Raw genomic sequence first — 16212 nt, forward strand, 5'->3', positions numbered from 1 at the left:
TTGTGCATGAGTCGCAAAAACCCAGCTTGCAGGTGCAGCAGGTGATCAGGAAGGCAAATGGGATGCTGGCCTTCATAGCGAGGGGGATTGAATATAAAAGTAGGGAGGTCTTGCTGCGGCTGTATAGGGCATTGGTGAGGCCGCAGTTGGAGTACTGTGTGCAGTTTCGGGCGCCGTACTTACGCAAGGATATTTTGGCCTTGGAGGGAGTGCAGAGGAGGTTTACTAGGCTGATGCCAGAGTTGAGGGGGTTGAGCTATGAGGAGAGGCTGAATAAACTAGGCTTGTACTCGTTAGAGTTTAGAAGAATGAGGGGAGATCTCATTGAGACGTATAAGATGATGAATGGGATGGATAGGATAGAGGTGGAGAGACTCTACCCGCTCAGAAAGGACAGTAGGACTAGGGGGCACAGCCTCAAGATAAAAGGGGGGGCGGTTTAGAACGGAGTTGAGGAGGAACTTCTTCACTCAAAGGGTGGTGAATCTCTGGAATTCTCTGCCCGTTAAAGTGGTGGAGGCTACCTCGCTAAATATTTTTAAGACACGGGTTGATGGGTTTTTGATAAGAGAGGGGATTAAGGGTTATGGGGAGAGGGCGGGAATGTGGAACTGAGCCACGACAGATCAGCCATGATCTTATTGAATGGTGGGGCAGGCTCGAAGGGCTAGATGGCCTACTCCTGCTCCTATTTCTTATGTTCTTATGCTTCAGAGATAAGGCTGGAGAATGGGACTGGCTGGATAGCCCTTTCAGAAGCCAGTGAAGACACAGTGGGTCAAATGGCCTCCTTCTGTGCTGTAATATTCTGCTGTATTCTATATTCTATTCTAAGTTGGCTACAGAGAGTGTGTAGCCTGCATGTAATTCTTACCCACCCTCTCGTCACCACCATCACTCTCACCCAATTTATGACCAGTGCAGGCACCTGTTTTTATCCCTTCCTTTAGGGCCACATACCAGCAGAGTATCAAGATAGAAAGAGGGCCATGTCAACTGAAATTAGAAGAAATGTCTTCATTCAATATTGCGAGTCATTGGAATGTTGTGTCCCAGATCACAATGGATGCTCAGTTGCTTAGTACAATCAAGCTGGAATCAACAGATTTTTATAGATTCTGAAGGATATGATGATAGGGCAGGAAAGTGGAGTTGAAGACAGCTACGACCTTTTTAAATGGCATTTCAGGCTTGAGAGACCTGCCTACTCCTGCTACTATTTATGTTCTTACAGTAGTCAAACTGCAACTAAATATAATATTTGATTTGATTTTCTTCTCCACTGAATCAGTACTAATTTAGTATTGTGTTTCGGAATAAGAGCAGAATATAAATATCTCTTATTTGTAGATGTAGCTTTCAGTAATAGAGATTACTTTGTAGAAACTGATTTTATTTTGTGTGTTTTTAGATGAGATTCATTAATAAAAACATAATAAACTTTCCAGACAAAGTCCTATAAATGGTATTTTTCTTAAGGTGAACCTGGTCAGAAATATGTCTTTAGCCTGTAAAGCCTTGATGATGTCCGCAGGTTAATTGAAAGAATTTTCTGTTTTCTAAGTTCCATTTGGCTATACTATCATAGAATTTTACATTTCAAGAGGAGGTCATTCGGCCCATTGAGTCTCCACCAACCATAATCCCACCCAGGCCCTATCCTCATAACCCCAGGCATTTACCCTAGCTAGCTCCCCCGACACTAAGGGGCAATTTAGCATGGCCAATCTACTTAACCCGCACATCTTTGGGCTGTTGGAGTAAACCGAGCACCCGGGGGAAATCCATGCAGACATGGGGAGAATGTGCAAACTCCACACAGACTGACCCAAGCCGGGAATCAAACCCAGACCCCTGGTGCTGTAAGGCAGCAGTGCTAACCACTGTGCCAGCGTACTGCCCATATTGAATTACTAAGTTTCAGTACACCTGCATGGTGAAAGTAATTGCTTTACCGCCTGTTTGGGCTGCCCAAAATTGTTGCCATTTTAAAAAAAGTCTTATGACAATGATTTTATACACTTTAAATATATGTGACAAATACTTCACATTTTTGAACTGTATATAATCATGGAGATCTGGATTATAGTTGGAATTGAAATGTGTTTGCCCATTATTCTAGAACAGATCACACTTTGTATGCTTGCTGTGAGAATCTGTGTCAGTCAGATCCACTCACTCACCCTTAAACTGTGTGAAGACTACTGTTGACTTGTCTCAGTCGGTGACTTGTTGAGGCTCAGCCTTTCAGTGGGTTAATATTGGTCACAGCTGCACTCATTGTAGTCCACTGGCCCCCTCAAATATATGGCATGAATTAGCCTCAGCATGGAAAACGTTGCCATAGAAACTAATCACTAAAGTGCTAGACTGATTTTGGCATTGCAGTATGAGGTCAAAGTAGTTCAGTTAAACCTTGAAAGTAAAAGGACCATCAAACTATTTATACTAGGGCTCCAACAAGGTACGGTTTTAAAAAGCTGGGAGGTTCACATTATGTTTTTATTTGCAAATTATGTCAATGGTTCATCTTCTTAAAAGAGATTTATTGGCACAATAAGGTTCTAAACAGCGCATGTTATTTTGGCTGTTCCCTTCAAACTTAAGACATTCTATTAAACCTGACTTTAAACTATTTAAATGATAGAAAAGTAGATATTTAGAATTGAGTTATTGAGGCTGGTCAATTTGTCACTTCACAAATGGTTTAGCATTTCTTCCAAAGTAGTGGACAGAATATTGGATGTCAAGAAACAATGTAGTCTGTTTTTTGGTGATGCTTGGGCAGGAAGGATAGGGTGGTAGATAATATCACTGAACAGTTCATCCTGTTGAAAACTTGGCTTTGGATGGGTTGCAGCAATTCATCGTTGATGATAGCTCTGGAAATCTACATCCAAGCCATCTTGCTATTTCAGCTTCTTGCTAATGCAATTTAGGGAGAACATTCAAATGAATGAATGAAAATGTAAAATGATGGCCATGTGGGATGTGACTCACTTCCCTTTGCCAGCGGCAAGATCTTGGGGTCTTTTTGCATCTTTTCAAACATCTTCATGCATATTTCTAAAGCCGTATGTGTAACTGTATGTGAGGTGGTCCACTTTGGTAGGAAGAATGGTAGGAAGGACTATTACTTACGTGGCGAAAAACTGCAGCAGGCGACGGTGCAGAGGGACCTCGGGGTCCTTGTGCATGAGTCGCAAAAACCCAGCTTGCAGGTACAGCAGGTGGTCAGGAAGGCAAATGGGATGCTGGCCTTCATAGCGAGGGGGATTGAATATAAAAGTAGGAGGTCTTGCTGCAGCTGCATAGAGCATTGGTGAGGCCGCAGCTGGAGTACTGTGTGCAGTTTTGGGCGCCGCACCTGCGCAAAGATATTTTGGCCTTGGAGGGAGTGCAGAGGAGGTTTACTAGGCTGATACCGGAGTTCAGGGGGTTGAGCTATGAGGAGAGGCTGAATAAACTAGGCTTGTACTCATTAGAGTTTAGAAGAATGAGGGGAGATCTCATTGAGACGTATAAGATGATGAATGGGATGGATAGGATAGAGGTGGAGAGACTATTCCCGCTCAAAAAAGACAGTAGGACTAGGAGGCACAGCCTCAAGATAAAGGGGGGGCGGTTTAGAACGGAGTTGAGGAGGAACTTCTTCATTCAAAGGGTGATGAATCTCTGGAATTCTCTGCCCGTTGAAGTGGTGGAGGCTGCCTCGCTAAATATTTTTAAGACGCGGGTTGATGGGTTTTTGATAAGAGAGGGGATTAAGGGTTATGGGGAGAGGGCGGGAAAGTGGAACTGAGCAGCGACAGATCAGCCATGATCTTATTGAATGGCGGGGCAGGCTCGAAGGGCTAGATGGCCTACTCCTGCTCCTATTTCTTATGTTTCTTATGTAACTTCTTTGAAGAATTTTCAATCTACCACAAATAGTTAATGCATTTTATAGGACAGTGCCATCCATTGGGAAGTTTTACCAATTCTGCATTTGTATATCTGCTCTACAGTAAACCTTTTCACTTTTCAACCTTTTTAAAGTTAATTATCTGAATTTACTTTTAATATATTTACAAAACATTAAATTCTGATTGAAACCAATGGTAAAACCATGATGAAGAATTTGGAAATGCAGTAACATTTTTCATTCCTTCCTCAATCTACAAGTATGATGAAATGTTATCTATTTCCAGGACAGTATAATGTCCTTTTGCATACAGTGTGGAAATGCTGACAGACTTCAAATTACAGGTGAAAGATGGACAATTGTTATTTCCTTTTCCTATAAAGTGTTCCAGTGCTAATTTCTGCTGCCAAATATGCTAATCCTCTGTTCTCATTTTCTGTGTTCAGATGCCAGATCAGTTCGACCAAACAGTTGTAATAAACCAGCTGAGATATTCAGGAATGTTGGAAACTGTGAAAATACGACGAGCTGGATTCCCAGTCAGAAGACAGTTCCAGAACTTCCATGCAAGGTATTATTTGTAGATCAAGATTACTTAGTGTTGTTGGATCACCTAGTGTTGTGGAGATTTATTTAATACATAGTGTAGATAAGCTTGAACGAAGTCACTAGTTTAGCAAATAAAACTGACCCAATCCCAACCCACAATACTACACTTGCATTTATGTAGTACCTTTTAACACTAAAGAATACAAAGCACTTCACAAAAATCATATCAGACAAAATTTGACAGATACATATGGGTACATAGAGATATTAGCATAGGTAACTAGAAACTTAAAAGAAGTAATTAGGTAATTAGACTTAAAAGAAAAGAGAAAGGTGGAGAGGTTTAGTAAGGAAATTCCAGAGGTCAGGGACCTGACAGCTTGAAGGCACAATTGTCAGTGGTGGAGTGAGAGAACTGTGGGATGATCAAGGGGCAAGAACCAGAAGAATGTGAAGATAAACTTCTCCTCCCTCATTCTTCTTAACCTGTCTGCAATCTTTGACACTGTTGACCACACACTCTTCCTCCTGTACTTCTTCACTGTCACCCAGCTGAGTGGGACTGCTCTCCTCTCTCTCAATTTAGCAAATGTGAGCCAGAGAATTACATTGCAATGTCATTCTTCCCTCTCCCACACCGTTACCCCGCAAAGATCTTGGGGTCCCTCCTATTTCTCAGTCACATTGTACTCTGAGGTGACATCATGCAAAGGTACTGTGTTAATTTTTACATGAAAGCTGATCACATTTAGTTCTACCTCACCACCATCTCTCTTGTCTCCTTCCCTGTTGCTGAATTATTTGATTGCTTATCTGACATCCAGTACTGTTGGGCAGAAATTTTGTACAACAATGGCTTCAGTCTTTTCAATATTTTTGGTCCCTCCCTCCAAAGTTTGTTCCATTACAACCAATTCCATTGCTGGAATTTTGCTGGCATGCCTGACCCAGAATTAAGATGGACAAAGCTTGCAGAATGGCATTCTTTGTTGGCCTCGGGTGTGGTCTTATGAGTCCCGATAAAATTCCAGCACATCTCTCTGCCTGGGCAGTCTGAATTAAGCTCGTCTGTTCACAACCCGAGTGTCACGTTTGATCCTTCCATCTTCTGATTTGCGCTGTCATTAGACTGGCTATACCACCTCATAAGATCACATGTATCACTTTTTCAGCTCAACCGCTGCTTAAACCCTTTTCCTTGCCTTTGTTACCTGTAGACTGGACAATTCCAACATACTCCTGCCTGGTCTCCCACATTTTACCCTGCACAAACTTGAGGTTACCCAAAACTCTGCTGCCTGTACCTTAACGCGTAGCAAGTCCTTTTCCCCTGTCATCCCTGCACTTGCTAAGCTACATCAGCTCTCGGGTCGCCCACTCCGTTGCTGGTATAATTGCAGTGTGGAAGGTGGGCAGCAGCCAGGCCACACACCGGATTTAACATGTACCCTACCCCACGCCTATTTTCACCCCAACTGGCAGATCCACTGGCAGGGAGCATTAAATCCAGTCCATTTTTTCTAATCGCTCTGTGGCCTTGCCCTCCCTATGTCTGTAATTTCTTCCAGCCCTACAACCCTCCAAAAGTTTGCTCTTTTCTAATGCTGGCTGCTTGTTCATTCCCGATTATAATCCTTCACCATTGGTTCCAGTGCCTTCCATTGCCTAAGTCCTAGTCTCTGGAATACTCTCCCTTCATCTCTCCACCTCACTTCCCACTGGAATGCCCTTTTTTCAGTCATCAATCCCTCCACCTCCCTCTACCTGTCAAACACTCAATCTCTTCACCTCTGACAAACAGTAGCAGCCATCTGTACTGTCTACAAGATACATTGCAGAGGTTCCTTCCAAACCCCCATGACCACTACCATCTAGAAGGACAAGGACAGATAATTCCTGAACTTCCCCTCCAAGCCACTCACCATCCTGGAAATATATTGCTGTTCCTTCACCGTCCCTGGATCAAAATCCTGGAATTCCCTCCCTAGCAGCAGGGTGGGTGTACCTGCACCTCTGGGACTGCAATAGTTCAAGAATGCAGCTCACCACCACCTTCTCAAGGGCAACTAGGGATGGGCAATAAATGCTGGCTGAGCCAACAATGCCACATCCCGTAAATGAACAAAAAATATAGGACCCACACTGCCTCTTCTGTCCGCTTACTATTTGCTTGCTACAGGAAGATTTTTTCGTTCTCTTGTGTGTTAATTGCTATTCTATTCTCATATGCTCCCTTTGTCTCCACTCTACTTTCCCACTAAATTAGAACATAGAACAGTACAGCACAGTACAGGCCCTTCGGCCCTCAATGTTGTGCCGAACCCAAGATCAAGTTATCCCACTCTCTATCATTCTGGTGTGCTCCATGTGCCTGCCTATCCAATAACCGCTTGAAAGTTCCTAAAGTGTCCAACTCCACTAGCAGGTAGTGCATTCCACACCCCGACCACTCTCTGAGTAAAGAATCTACCTTGGCTATCCCTCCTATATCTCCCACCATGAACCTTATAGTTATGCCCCCTAGTAACAGCTACATCCACCCAAGGAAATAGTCTCTGCACGTCCACTCTACCTATCCCCCTCATCATCTTATAAACCTCTATTAAGTCGCCTCTCATCCTCCTCCGCTCTAAAGAGAAAAGCCCCAGCTCAAAGAACAATACAGCACAGGAAACAGACCCTTCAGCCCAACGAGCCCGTGCCACCATTTTAACAATGTCTTTTTCCTCCTCCACCCTTGACCCATGCCTATGCTTATGGTACCCCCATTGGAAACCAGATTAAGGGGAGAACAATTTAGGGACAATTTGTTACACCAATCAGCCTAAGAGCACATCTTTGGGGTGTGGGAGGAAACCGGAGCACCTGGAGGAAACCCACGCAACCAGCTCCCTCAACCTTTCCTCATAAGACCTACCCTCCAAACCAGGCGGCATCCTGGTAAATCTCCTCTGCACTCTCTCCAATGCTTCCACATCCTTCTTATAGTGAGGTGACCAGAACTGAACACAATATTCCAAACCTGGTCTCACCAAGGTCTGGTATAGTTGCAGCATAACCCCACGGCTCTGAAACTCAAACCCCCTGTTAATAAATGCTAACATGCTATAAGCCTCCTTCACAGCTCTATCCACTTGAGTGGCAACCTTCAGAGATCTGTGGATACGAACCCCAAGATCTCTCTGTTCCTCCACATTCCTTAGAACCCTGCCATTGACCCTGTAATCTGCATTCAAGTTTGTCCTACCAAAATGAATCACCTCACTCTTATCAGGGTTAAACTCCATCTGCCACTTTTCGGCCCAGTTCTGCATCCTATCAATGCCTCTTTACGGCCTGCAAGAGCCCTCCACCTCATCCACTACTCCACCAATCTTGGTGTCGTCAGCAAATTTACTGACCCACCCTTCAGCCCCTTCTTCCAAGTCATTGATAAAAATCACAAATAGCAGAGGACCCAGCACAGACCTCTGTGACACACCACTGGTAACTGGCCGACAGTCTGAAAATTTTCCCTCCACCACCACCCTCTGTCTTCTATGATACAGTAAAAAGTCTGACAACACCAGGTTTCAGTCCAACCGATTTATTTGTTAGTAAACTCACAAGCTTTCGGGTTAGCCCCTTCGTCAGGTGAATGGAGAGTTCTGGCCTCAGACAAAGTATATAAAGCACAGACAGTTTACAGATTACTGATTAGAATGCGAATCTTTACACCTAACCTGCTGTTCAAGTCCTAAAGTGGCCAACAATGTGTGTGGAAGGAGCACTGATCACAGGTTAAAGAGATGTGTATGGTCTCCAGACATATCTGTAAACCGTCTGTGCTTTATATGCTCTGTCTGAGGCCAGAACTCTCCATTCACCTGACGAAGGGGCTAACCCGAAAGCTTGTGAGTTTACTATCAAATAAATTGGTTGGACTGAAACCTGGTGTTGTCAGACTTTTTACTGTGTTTACCCCAGTCCAACGCCGGCATATCCACATCATGACTTCTATGATACAGCCAGTTCCTTATCCAATCGGCCAAATTTCCTTCTATCCCACACCTCCTTACCTTTTTCATGCGCCTACCATGGGGAACCTTATCAAACGCCTTACTAAAATCCATGTATACGACATCAACTGCTCTACCTTCGTCCACACACTTTGTTACCTCCTCAAAGAATTCAATCAAATTTGTGAGGCAGGACTTACCCCTCACAAAACTGTGCTGACTATCCCGGATTAAACTGAATCTTTCCAAATGGTCATAAATCCTATCTGTCAGGATCCTTTCCATTAACTTACTGACCACCAAAGTAAGACTAACTGGCCTATAATTACCAGGGTCATTCCTATTTCCTTTCTTGAAAAGAAGAACAACATTTGTCACTCTCCAATCCTCTGGCACTATCCCTGTGGACAGTGAAGACCCAAAGATCAAAGCTAAAGGCTCCGCAATCTCATCCCTTGCCTCCCATAGTATTACAGGATGTATCCCATCTGGCCCAGGGGACTTATCCACCCTCAGGTTTTTCAAAATTGCTAATACATCTTCCCTCAGAACATCTACCTCCTCCATCCTAGCAGCCTGTATCACGCACTCCTCCTCAAAAACATGGCCCCTCTCCTTAGTGAACACTGAAGAAAAATATTCATTCAGTGCCTCACCTATCTCTTCTGACTCCATGCACAAGTTCCCACTACTATCTTTGACTAGCCCTAACCTCACCCTGGTCATTCTTTTATTTCTCACCCGCCAAGGACCTCTCGTGCCCCCTCCTAGCTCTCCTAAGCCCTTTCTTTAACTCATTCCCAGCTACCTTGTTACACTCAAGCGACCCAACTGAACCTTGTTTTTTCATCCTTACATACGCTTCCCTTTTCCTCTTGACAAGACATTCAACCTCTGTGAACCATGGTTCCTTTACTTGGCCATTTCCTCCCTGCCTGCCAGGGACCCAACTATCAAGGACACGCAGTATTTGTTCCTTGAAAAAGCTCCACTTTTCGTTTGAGCCCTTCCCTGACAGTTTCTGCTCCCATCTTATGCTCCCTAATTCTTGCCTAATCACATCATAATTACTCCTTCCCCAATTATAAACCTTGCCCTGTCATGTGATCCTATTCCTCTCCATTGCAATAATGAAGGACACCGAATTATGGTCACTATCTCCAAAGTGCTCTCCCACAAACAAATCTAACGCTTGGCCCAGTTCATTACCTAGTACCAAGTCCAATGAGACCCCACCTCTTGTCGGCTTATTCACATATTGTGTCAGGAAACTCTCCTGCACGCACAGTACAAAAAGTGTCCCACCCGAACTATTCGACCTATAAAGGTTCCAATCAATATTTGGAAGGTTAAAGTCACCCATGATAACTACCTGTGACCTCCACACCTATCCATAATCTGCTTCGCCATTTCCTCCACCACATCTCTATTACTATTGTATTTATCCTGTTTATTGATTGAAGAATTCACCTGGCATACATCATAGATTGTCTTTCTTTTTCTTCCAGGTTCTTTCCCTCTCCAAGAAACCCTGGTTTTAGTTTCTCTACCTTTTACCCTTGTTGCAATACACCTAGCCTGTACCTGACGCATCTCCTCCATAAGTCACCCATTGTTCTGTTAGTTTTTCCTGTTAGTCTTTATTAATCTAAACTTGATGATTCCACCATCAGCCTTACCCAAGTGTTCCCTACAGACACTTGGTCCACTTTTTTCACTGCATTCTTAAGCACTCAGTCCAACTAGGAAGGAGGTATTGTAGGGTGAAGAACATATACAAAAGTTTCCCTAAATATATTTCAGAATTGCCACCCCCTCCTTTCCCTTTATTCCAACATTATGCCAATCAATATATGGGTAATTAAGGTGCTTATTATCACCATTGCATCAATCTTGCATATCTGAGATTTCCTGAAGATTTGCTCATCTCTCACTATTTGGCGGTCTCTAGAATAGTTGCATGATCATCTTCTGTTCTGGATGAGTGCAGCTCCAACAATGAAGAAGCTCAACACTATCCAGGTGAAAGTAGCCTGCTCAATTTGCCTTCCTTTCCACAAACATTCAGTCTGTCTATCACTGACAAACAGTAGCAGTCATTTGTACTGTCTACAAGATGCACTGCAGGGGTTCATTCCAAACCCCCATGACCAATAAGAAGGACAAGGGCAGATGATTCTTGGAGGTTCTCCTCCAAGCCAGTCCCATCCTGACTTGGAAATATACTACTCCATTCTACAATCCTAACTAACACACTCCAATGATGTACAGGTTAGGTTGATTGGCCATGCTAAATTGAGCCTTAGTGTCCTAGATGCGTAGGTTAGGGGATTAACAGGGTAAATAAGTGGGATTATGAGGGTAGGAGCTGGATGGGATTGTTGTGTGTGGGCCGAATGGCCTCCTTCTGCATTGTAGGAATTCTATGAACTTTCTTGCTTTTCAACTCTAACTGAATGGATTGAATGGAAATTCATGTTATTTCACCAATGCCTTAATCTGATTAAAAATGCCAGCAACTACATATTCAACAATTTCATACAGTCCCACTTTTGAAGTGAGAAGCCTGAGGAGACATTTTTTATTTCTTTTAAATAAATATTGATTCAAGAATTAGGAGCAGAAGGCCTTGAGCCCATTTTTCCATACATTGAGCTCCTACTAAACTCCAACATCAACACCTCTTTTCCTATAATCCAAAGACTTCCATTGGCCTGACTCTTGAACAGACACATTAGCTGAACCATCCACAGCCCATAAAGGTTGAGAATGCCAATGATTCACAATGCTATGAGTAAAGAAATTTCTCCTCGGCTCAGTCCTAAATGGCTGACCGATTATCCTAACAATGTGATTCCTATTTTCAAGAGAAGACAGAAAACAGAGAGTGGTTGTAGAGGGTTGTTTTTCAAACTGGAGACCTGCGAGCAGTGATGTGCCTCAAGGATCGGTGCTGGGAGCACTGTTATTTGTCATTTATATTAATGATTTGGATGAGATTTTAGTAGGCGTGATTAGTAAGTTTGCAAATGACAAAATTGGTGGGAGAGTGGACAGTGAAGAAGGTTATCTAGGATTGCAATGGGATCTTGATCACTTGGGGCAGTGGGCTGACGAATGGCAGATGGAGCTTAATTTAGATAAATGCGAGGTGATGCATTTTGATAGATCAAACTAGGGCAGGACATACTCAGTTAATGGTAGGGTGATGGGGAGAGTAATAGAACAAAAAGATATAGGGATACAGATTCATAGCTTCTTGAAAGTGGAATCCCAGATGGACAGAATGGTGAAGAAGGCATTCAGCATGCTTGATTTCATTAGTCAGAACACAGAATACTGGAGCTAGGACATTTTGTTGAAGTTGTATAGGATATTGGTAAGGCCACACTTGAGATATCTATTTTAGAAAGGATATTATTAAACTAGAAAGAGTGCATAAAAGATTTACTAGGATGCTATATGGACTTGGTGGTTTGAGTTATAAGGAGAAGCTGGATAGATTGGGACTTTTCTCTCTGGAGCTTAGGGCTGATCTTATGGAGGTCTATAAAATGATGAGGTGCATAGAGCAGTTTGATAGTCAATATCTTTTCCCAAAGGTAGGGCAATCTAAAATTAGAGGGCATAGGTTTAAGGTGAGAGGGGAGAAATACAAAAGGGTCCAGAGGGACAATTTTTTCACACAGAGGGTGGTGAGTGCCTGGAACAAGCTGCCAGAGGTTGTAGTAGAGGCGAATACAATTTTGTCTCTTAAAAAGCGTTTAGACAGTTACATGGGTAAGATGGGCAGAGAGGGATATGGGCTAAACGTGAACAATTGGGACTAGTTTGGGTTAAAAAAGGGGATGGCATGGACAAGTTGGACTGAGGGGCCTGTTTCCATGCTGTATGAAGCCTGACAACACCAGGTTTAAGTCCAACCGATTTATTTGATAGTAAACTCACAAACTTTCGAGGTTTACCTCTTTGTCAGGTGAATGAAGAGTTCTGGCCTCAGACAGAGCATATAAAGCACAGACAGTTTAGGGATTACTAATTAGAATGTGAGTCTTTACACCTAACCTGCTGTTCAAGTCTTAAAGTGGCCGACAATCTGAGTGGAAGGAGCACTGATCACAGGTTAAAGAGATGTGTTGTCTCCAGACAGTACAGTAAGTGAGGTTTTGCAAACCCAGGCAAGTCATGGAGGTTACAGATAGTGCGACATGAACCCAAGATCCCTGTTGAGACCGTCCTCATGTGCGCAGAACTTGTATCCATGCTGTATGACAGAGAGTTTAAAGCCAGCAGAAACTGCCTCTCAGCATTTATCCTTGCAAGAACTTTGTAAGTTTAAATGAGATCACACAGTACAATGAAAAGTACAGCACAGGAACAGGCCCCTGGGCTTTGCAAGCCTACACTGATCACATTGTCCTATTTAGACCAACTGTCTGAATCCGTTTATTCTCCGCCTGTTCGTGTGTCTGTCCAGGTAAGTCTTAAATGTTGCTAATGTATCTGCCTGAACCACCTCACTTGGCAGTGCGTCCCAGGCCCCACCACCCTCTGTGTAAAAAAAAAACTTCCCCCGCACATCTCCACTGAACCTTTACCCCTTATCTTGAACTTGTGCCCCCCTGTCATTCTCATTTCTACCCTGGGAAAAAGCTTCGACTGTTACCCTATCTATACCTTTCATGAGTTTATAAACTTCTATCAGGTCACCCCTCAGCCTCTGTCTTTCCAGGGAGAACAATCCCAGTTTATTCAACCTCTCCTCATAGCTAATACCCACCATACCAGGTAACCTCTTGGTAAACCTTTTCTGTACTCACTCCAAAGCCTCCACATCCTTCTGGTAGTGTGGTGACCAGAATTGGACATAGTATTCCAAATGTGGCCTAACCAGCATTTTATATAACTATAACATAATTTGCCAATTTTTACACTCGATGCCCCGTCCGATGAAGGCAAGCTTGCCATATGCCGCCTTCAACGCCTTTTCCATCTGTGCTGCCACTTTTAAAGATCTGTGGACCTATACTCCCAGATCTTTCTGTGTGTCTATGCTCCAGATGGTTCTGCCAGTTATTTTATAAGAACACCCTTTGAGTGAAGAAGTTCCTCCTCAACTCCGTTCTAAACCGCCCCCCCTTTATCTTGAGGCTGTGCCATCTAGTCCTACTGTCCTTTCTGAGCGGGAAGAGTCTCTCCACCTCTATCCTATCCATCCCATTCAACATCTTATATGTCTCAATGAGATCTCCCCTCATTCTTCTAAACTCCAACGAGTACAAGCCTAGTTTATTCAGCCTCTCCTCATTGTTCAACCCCCTCAACTCCGGTATCAGCCTAGTAAACCTCCTCTGCACTCCCTCCAAGGCCAAAATATCCTTGCGTAAGTGCGGCGACCAAAACTGCACACAGTACTCCAGCTGCGGCCTCACCAGTGCCCTATACAGCTGCAGCAAGACCTCCCTACTTTTATATTCAATCCCCCTCGCTATGAAGGCCAGCGTCCCATTTGCCTTCCTGACCACCTGCTGCACCTGCAGACTGGGTTTTTGCGACTCATGCACAAGGACCCCGAGGTTCCTGTGCACCGTCACATGCTGCAGTTTTTCGCCACGTAAGTAATAGTCCTTCCTACCATTATTCCTACCAAAGTGGACAACCTCACATTTGCCAACATTAAATTCCATTTGCCAGTTCCTGGCCCATTCGCCCAGCCTATCTAGATCCTTCTGCAGACTCTCCACACCCTCCACACAATTTGCCGTTCCACCAATCTTGGTGTCATCAGCAAATTTCGACACCATACACTCGGTTCCCTCCTCCAGATCATCTATATAAATGGTAAATAGCTGAGGCCCCAGCACCGACTCCTGGGGCACTCCACTGTCACCAACCGCCAATCCGAATAGCGCCCATTGACCCCCACTCTCTGCCTCCTATTTGACAACCAATCCTCTATCCACGCTAACACCCTACCCCCAACTCCATGCCCCCTGACCTTCTGTAATAACCTCTTGTGAGGCACCTTGTCAAACGCCTTCTGAAAATCAAGAAACACCACATCCACCGGCTCTTCTCTATCCACCGCCCTAGACACATCCTCATAGAACTCCAATAAATTTGTCAGACACGACTTCCCCTTAACGAAACCGTGCTGCGTCTGCTCTACCAAACAATTCCCCTCAAGATGCCTCGCTATTTTCTCCTTGATCACGGATTCTAACACCTGAGCTGCCACCTGAATTGGATCTACTAAAATGCATCATCTCGCATCTCATTCTGTTCAATTTCTCCTCGTAGGAAATGAGTCTAGTAAACCTTTGCACCTCTAAAGCAAGCTCAACATTCTATAAATAACACGACCAACTGTATGCACTATTCCAGGTGTAGTCTCACCCAAACTCTTACAGCAAGATCTCCTTATTCCAGCGCCCTTGCATTTATCTTCCTAAATGTTTGTTGTGCTTGCATCTGAACATTCTTGATTTAGAACACTGAAATCCTCTGTATTATCAATGTTTACTAACCTTTCACTTTGGTAAATATTCTGCTTTTCCATTCTTCCTACTATTCCCACATTGTACACTATCTGCCACCCTCTTAGCCAATCATTTCACCAATGTATATCCCTTTGCAGTCTTTTTACATCCAACTCACAGCTTATTTTCCATCTAGCTTTTAATTTTCAGCAAACTTGGATGTTACTGAATCCCATCGTGTGTAAGCCATTAATATAGATTGTAGATAGCTGAGCCTCAAGCACTGATCTTTGCAGCACTCAACTAGTTATAGCCTGTCATCCCAAAATGCAGACTATAGCTAATCATTTAGTAAAGCTGAATATAATCAAACTTAATCATTGTGGTTGTCAAATGCCTGTTGAAAATCTAGATATCCTCTATCTACTCTCCCTGTTATATCTTCAAAGAATTTGAGCAAATTGGTCAAACATGATTTTCCTTTCATAAATCCACAATGATTAAGTTTGATAATATTCACCCTTGCTAAATGATTAGCTATTTCCTCTTGATTATTGAGTCCAGTATCTTCCCAATAATAGATGTTAAACTAACTAGTCTGTAGTTTCCTGCCTTCTGACTTTCTCCCTTTTAGAACAAGGGTGTCACATTGACTGTTTCCTAATTCTCTGGTATCCTCCCGAAATCAAAAGCTTTCAACTGATGGGTCCACTACTCAAGTTTGGGGGCCTTGGAACAGCACGGTGGCACAGTGGTTAGCACTGCTGCCTCATAGTGTTGGGGATTTAGGTTCAGTTTTGGCCTAGGTTCAATGTCTGTGCGGAATTTGCACAACATCCCCATGCCTGCGTGGGTTTCCTGCCGGTGCTCCAGTTTCCTCTCACAGTCCAGAGATGTCCGGGTTAGATTGATTGGCCATACTAAATTGACTCTAGTGTCAGGGGGTTAACAGGGTAAGTGTATGGGTTGCAGAAATAAGGCCTGAGTGGGATTATGGTCGGTGCAAACTCGATGGGCTAAATGGCTGCCTTCTGCACTGTAGGGATTCTGTGATTCTATGGTTCAATTCCTGGCTTGGGTCAGTGTGGAGTCTGCACATTCTTCTCATGTCTCATGGGTTTCCTCCGGGTACCTTCCACAATCCAAAAGACATGCTGGTTAGATGGATCAGCAATGCTAAATTCTCCCTCAGAGTATCCAGAGCATGGCGACTAGGGATTTTCACAGTAACTTCATTGCAATGTTAATGTAAGCCTGCTTGTGACACTAATAAATAAACTTC

The 16212-nt window shown here is 43.6% G+C and overlaps 1 protein-coding gene across 1 annotated transcript in view; it reads left to right on the top strand.

Moving 5' to 3' along the window:
- myo10 (myosin X) overlaps window positions 1-16212 on the top strand; it is a 351157-nt gene that overhangs the window by 263370 nt on the left and 71575 nt on the right. Inside the window, exon 20 of the mRNA XM_080204973.1 lies at window positions 4351-4475. Coding sequence (XP_080061099.1) covers window positions 4351-4475 — 125 coding nt within the window. The remainder of the gene's footprint in view (window positions 1-4350; window positions 4476-16212) is intronic.

Source organism: Carcharhinus amblyrhynchos, chromosome 2, assembly GCF_965287045.1.
Source record: "Carcharhinus amblyrhynchos chromosome 2, sCarAmb.v2.hapA, whole genome shotgun sequence".
NCBI lineage: Eukaryota > Metazoa > Chordata > Chondrichthyes > Carcharhiniformes > Carcharhinidae > Carcharhinus > Carcharhinus amblyrhynchos.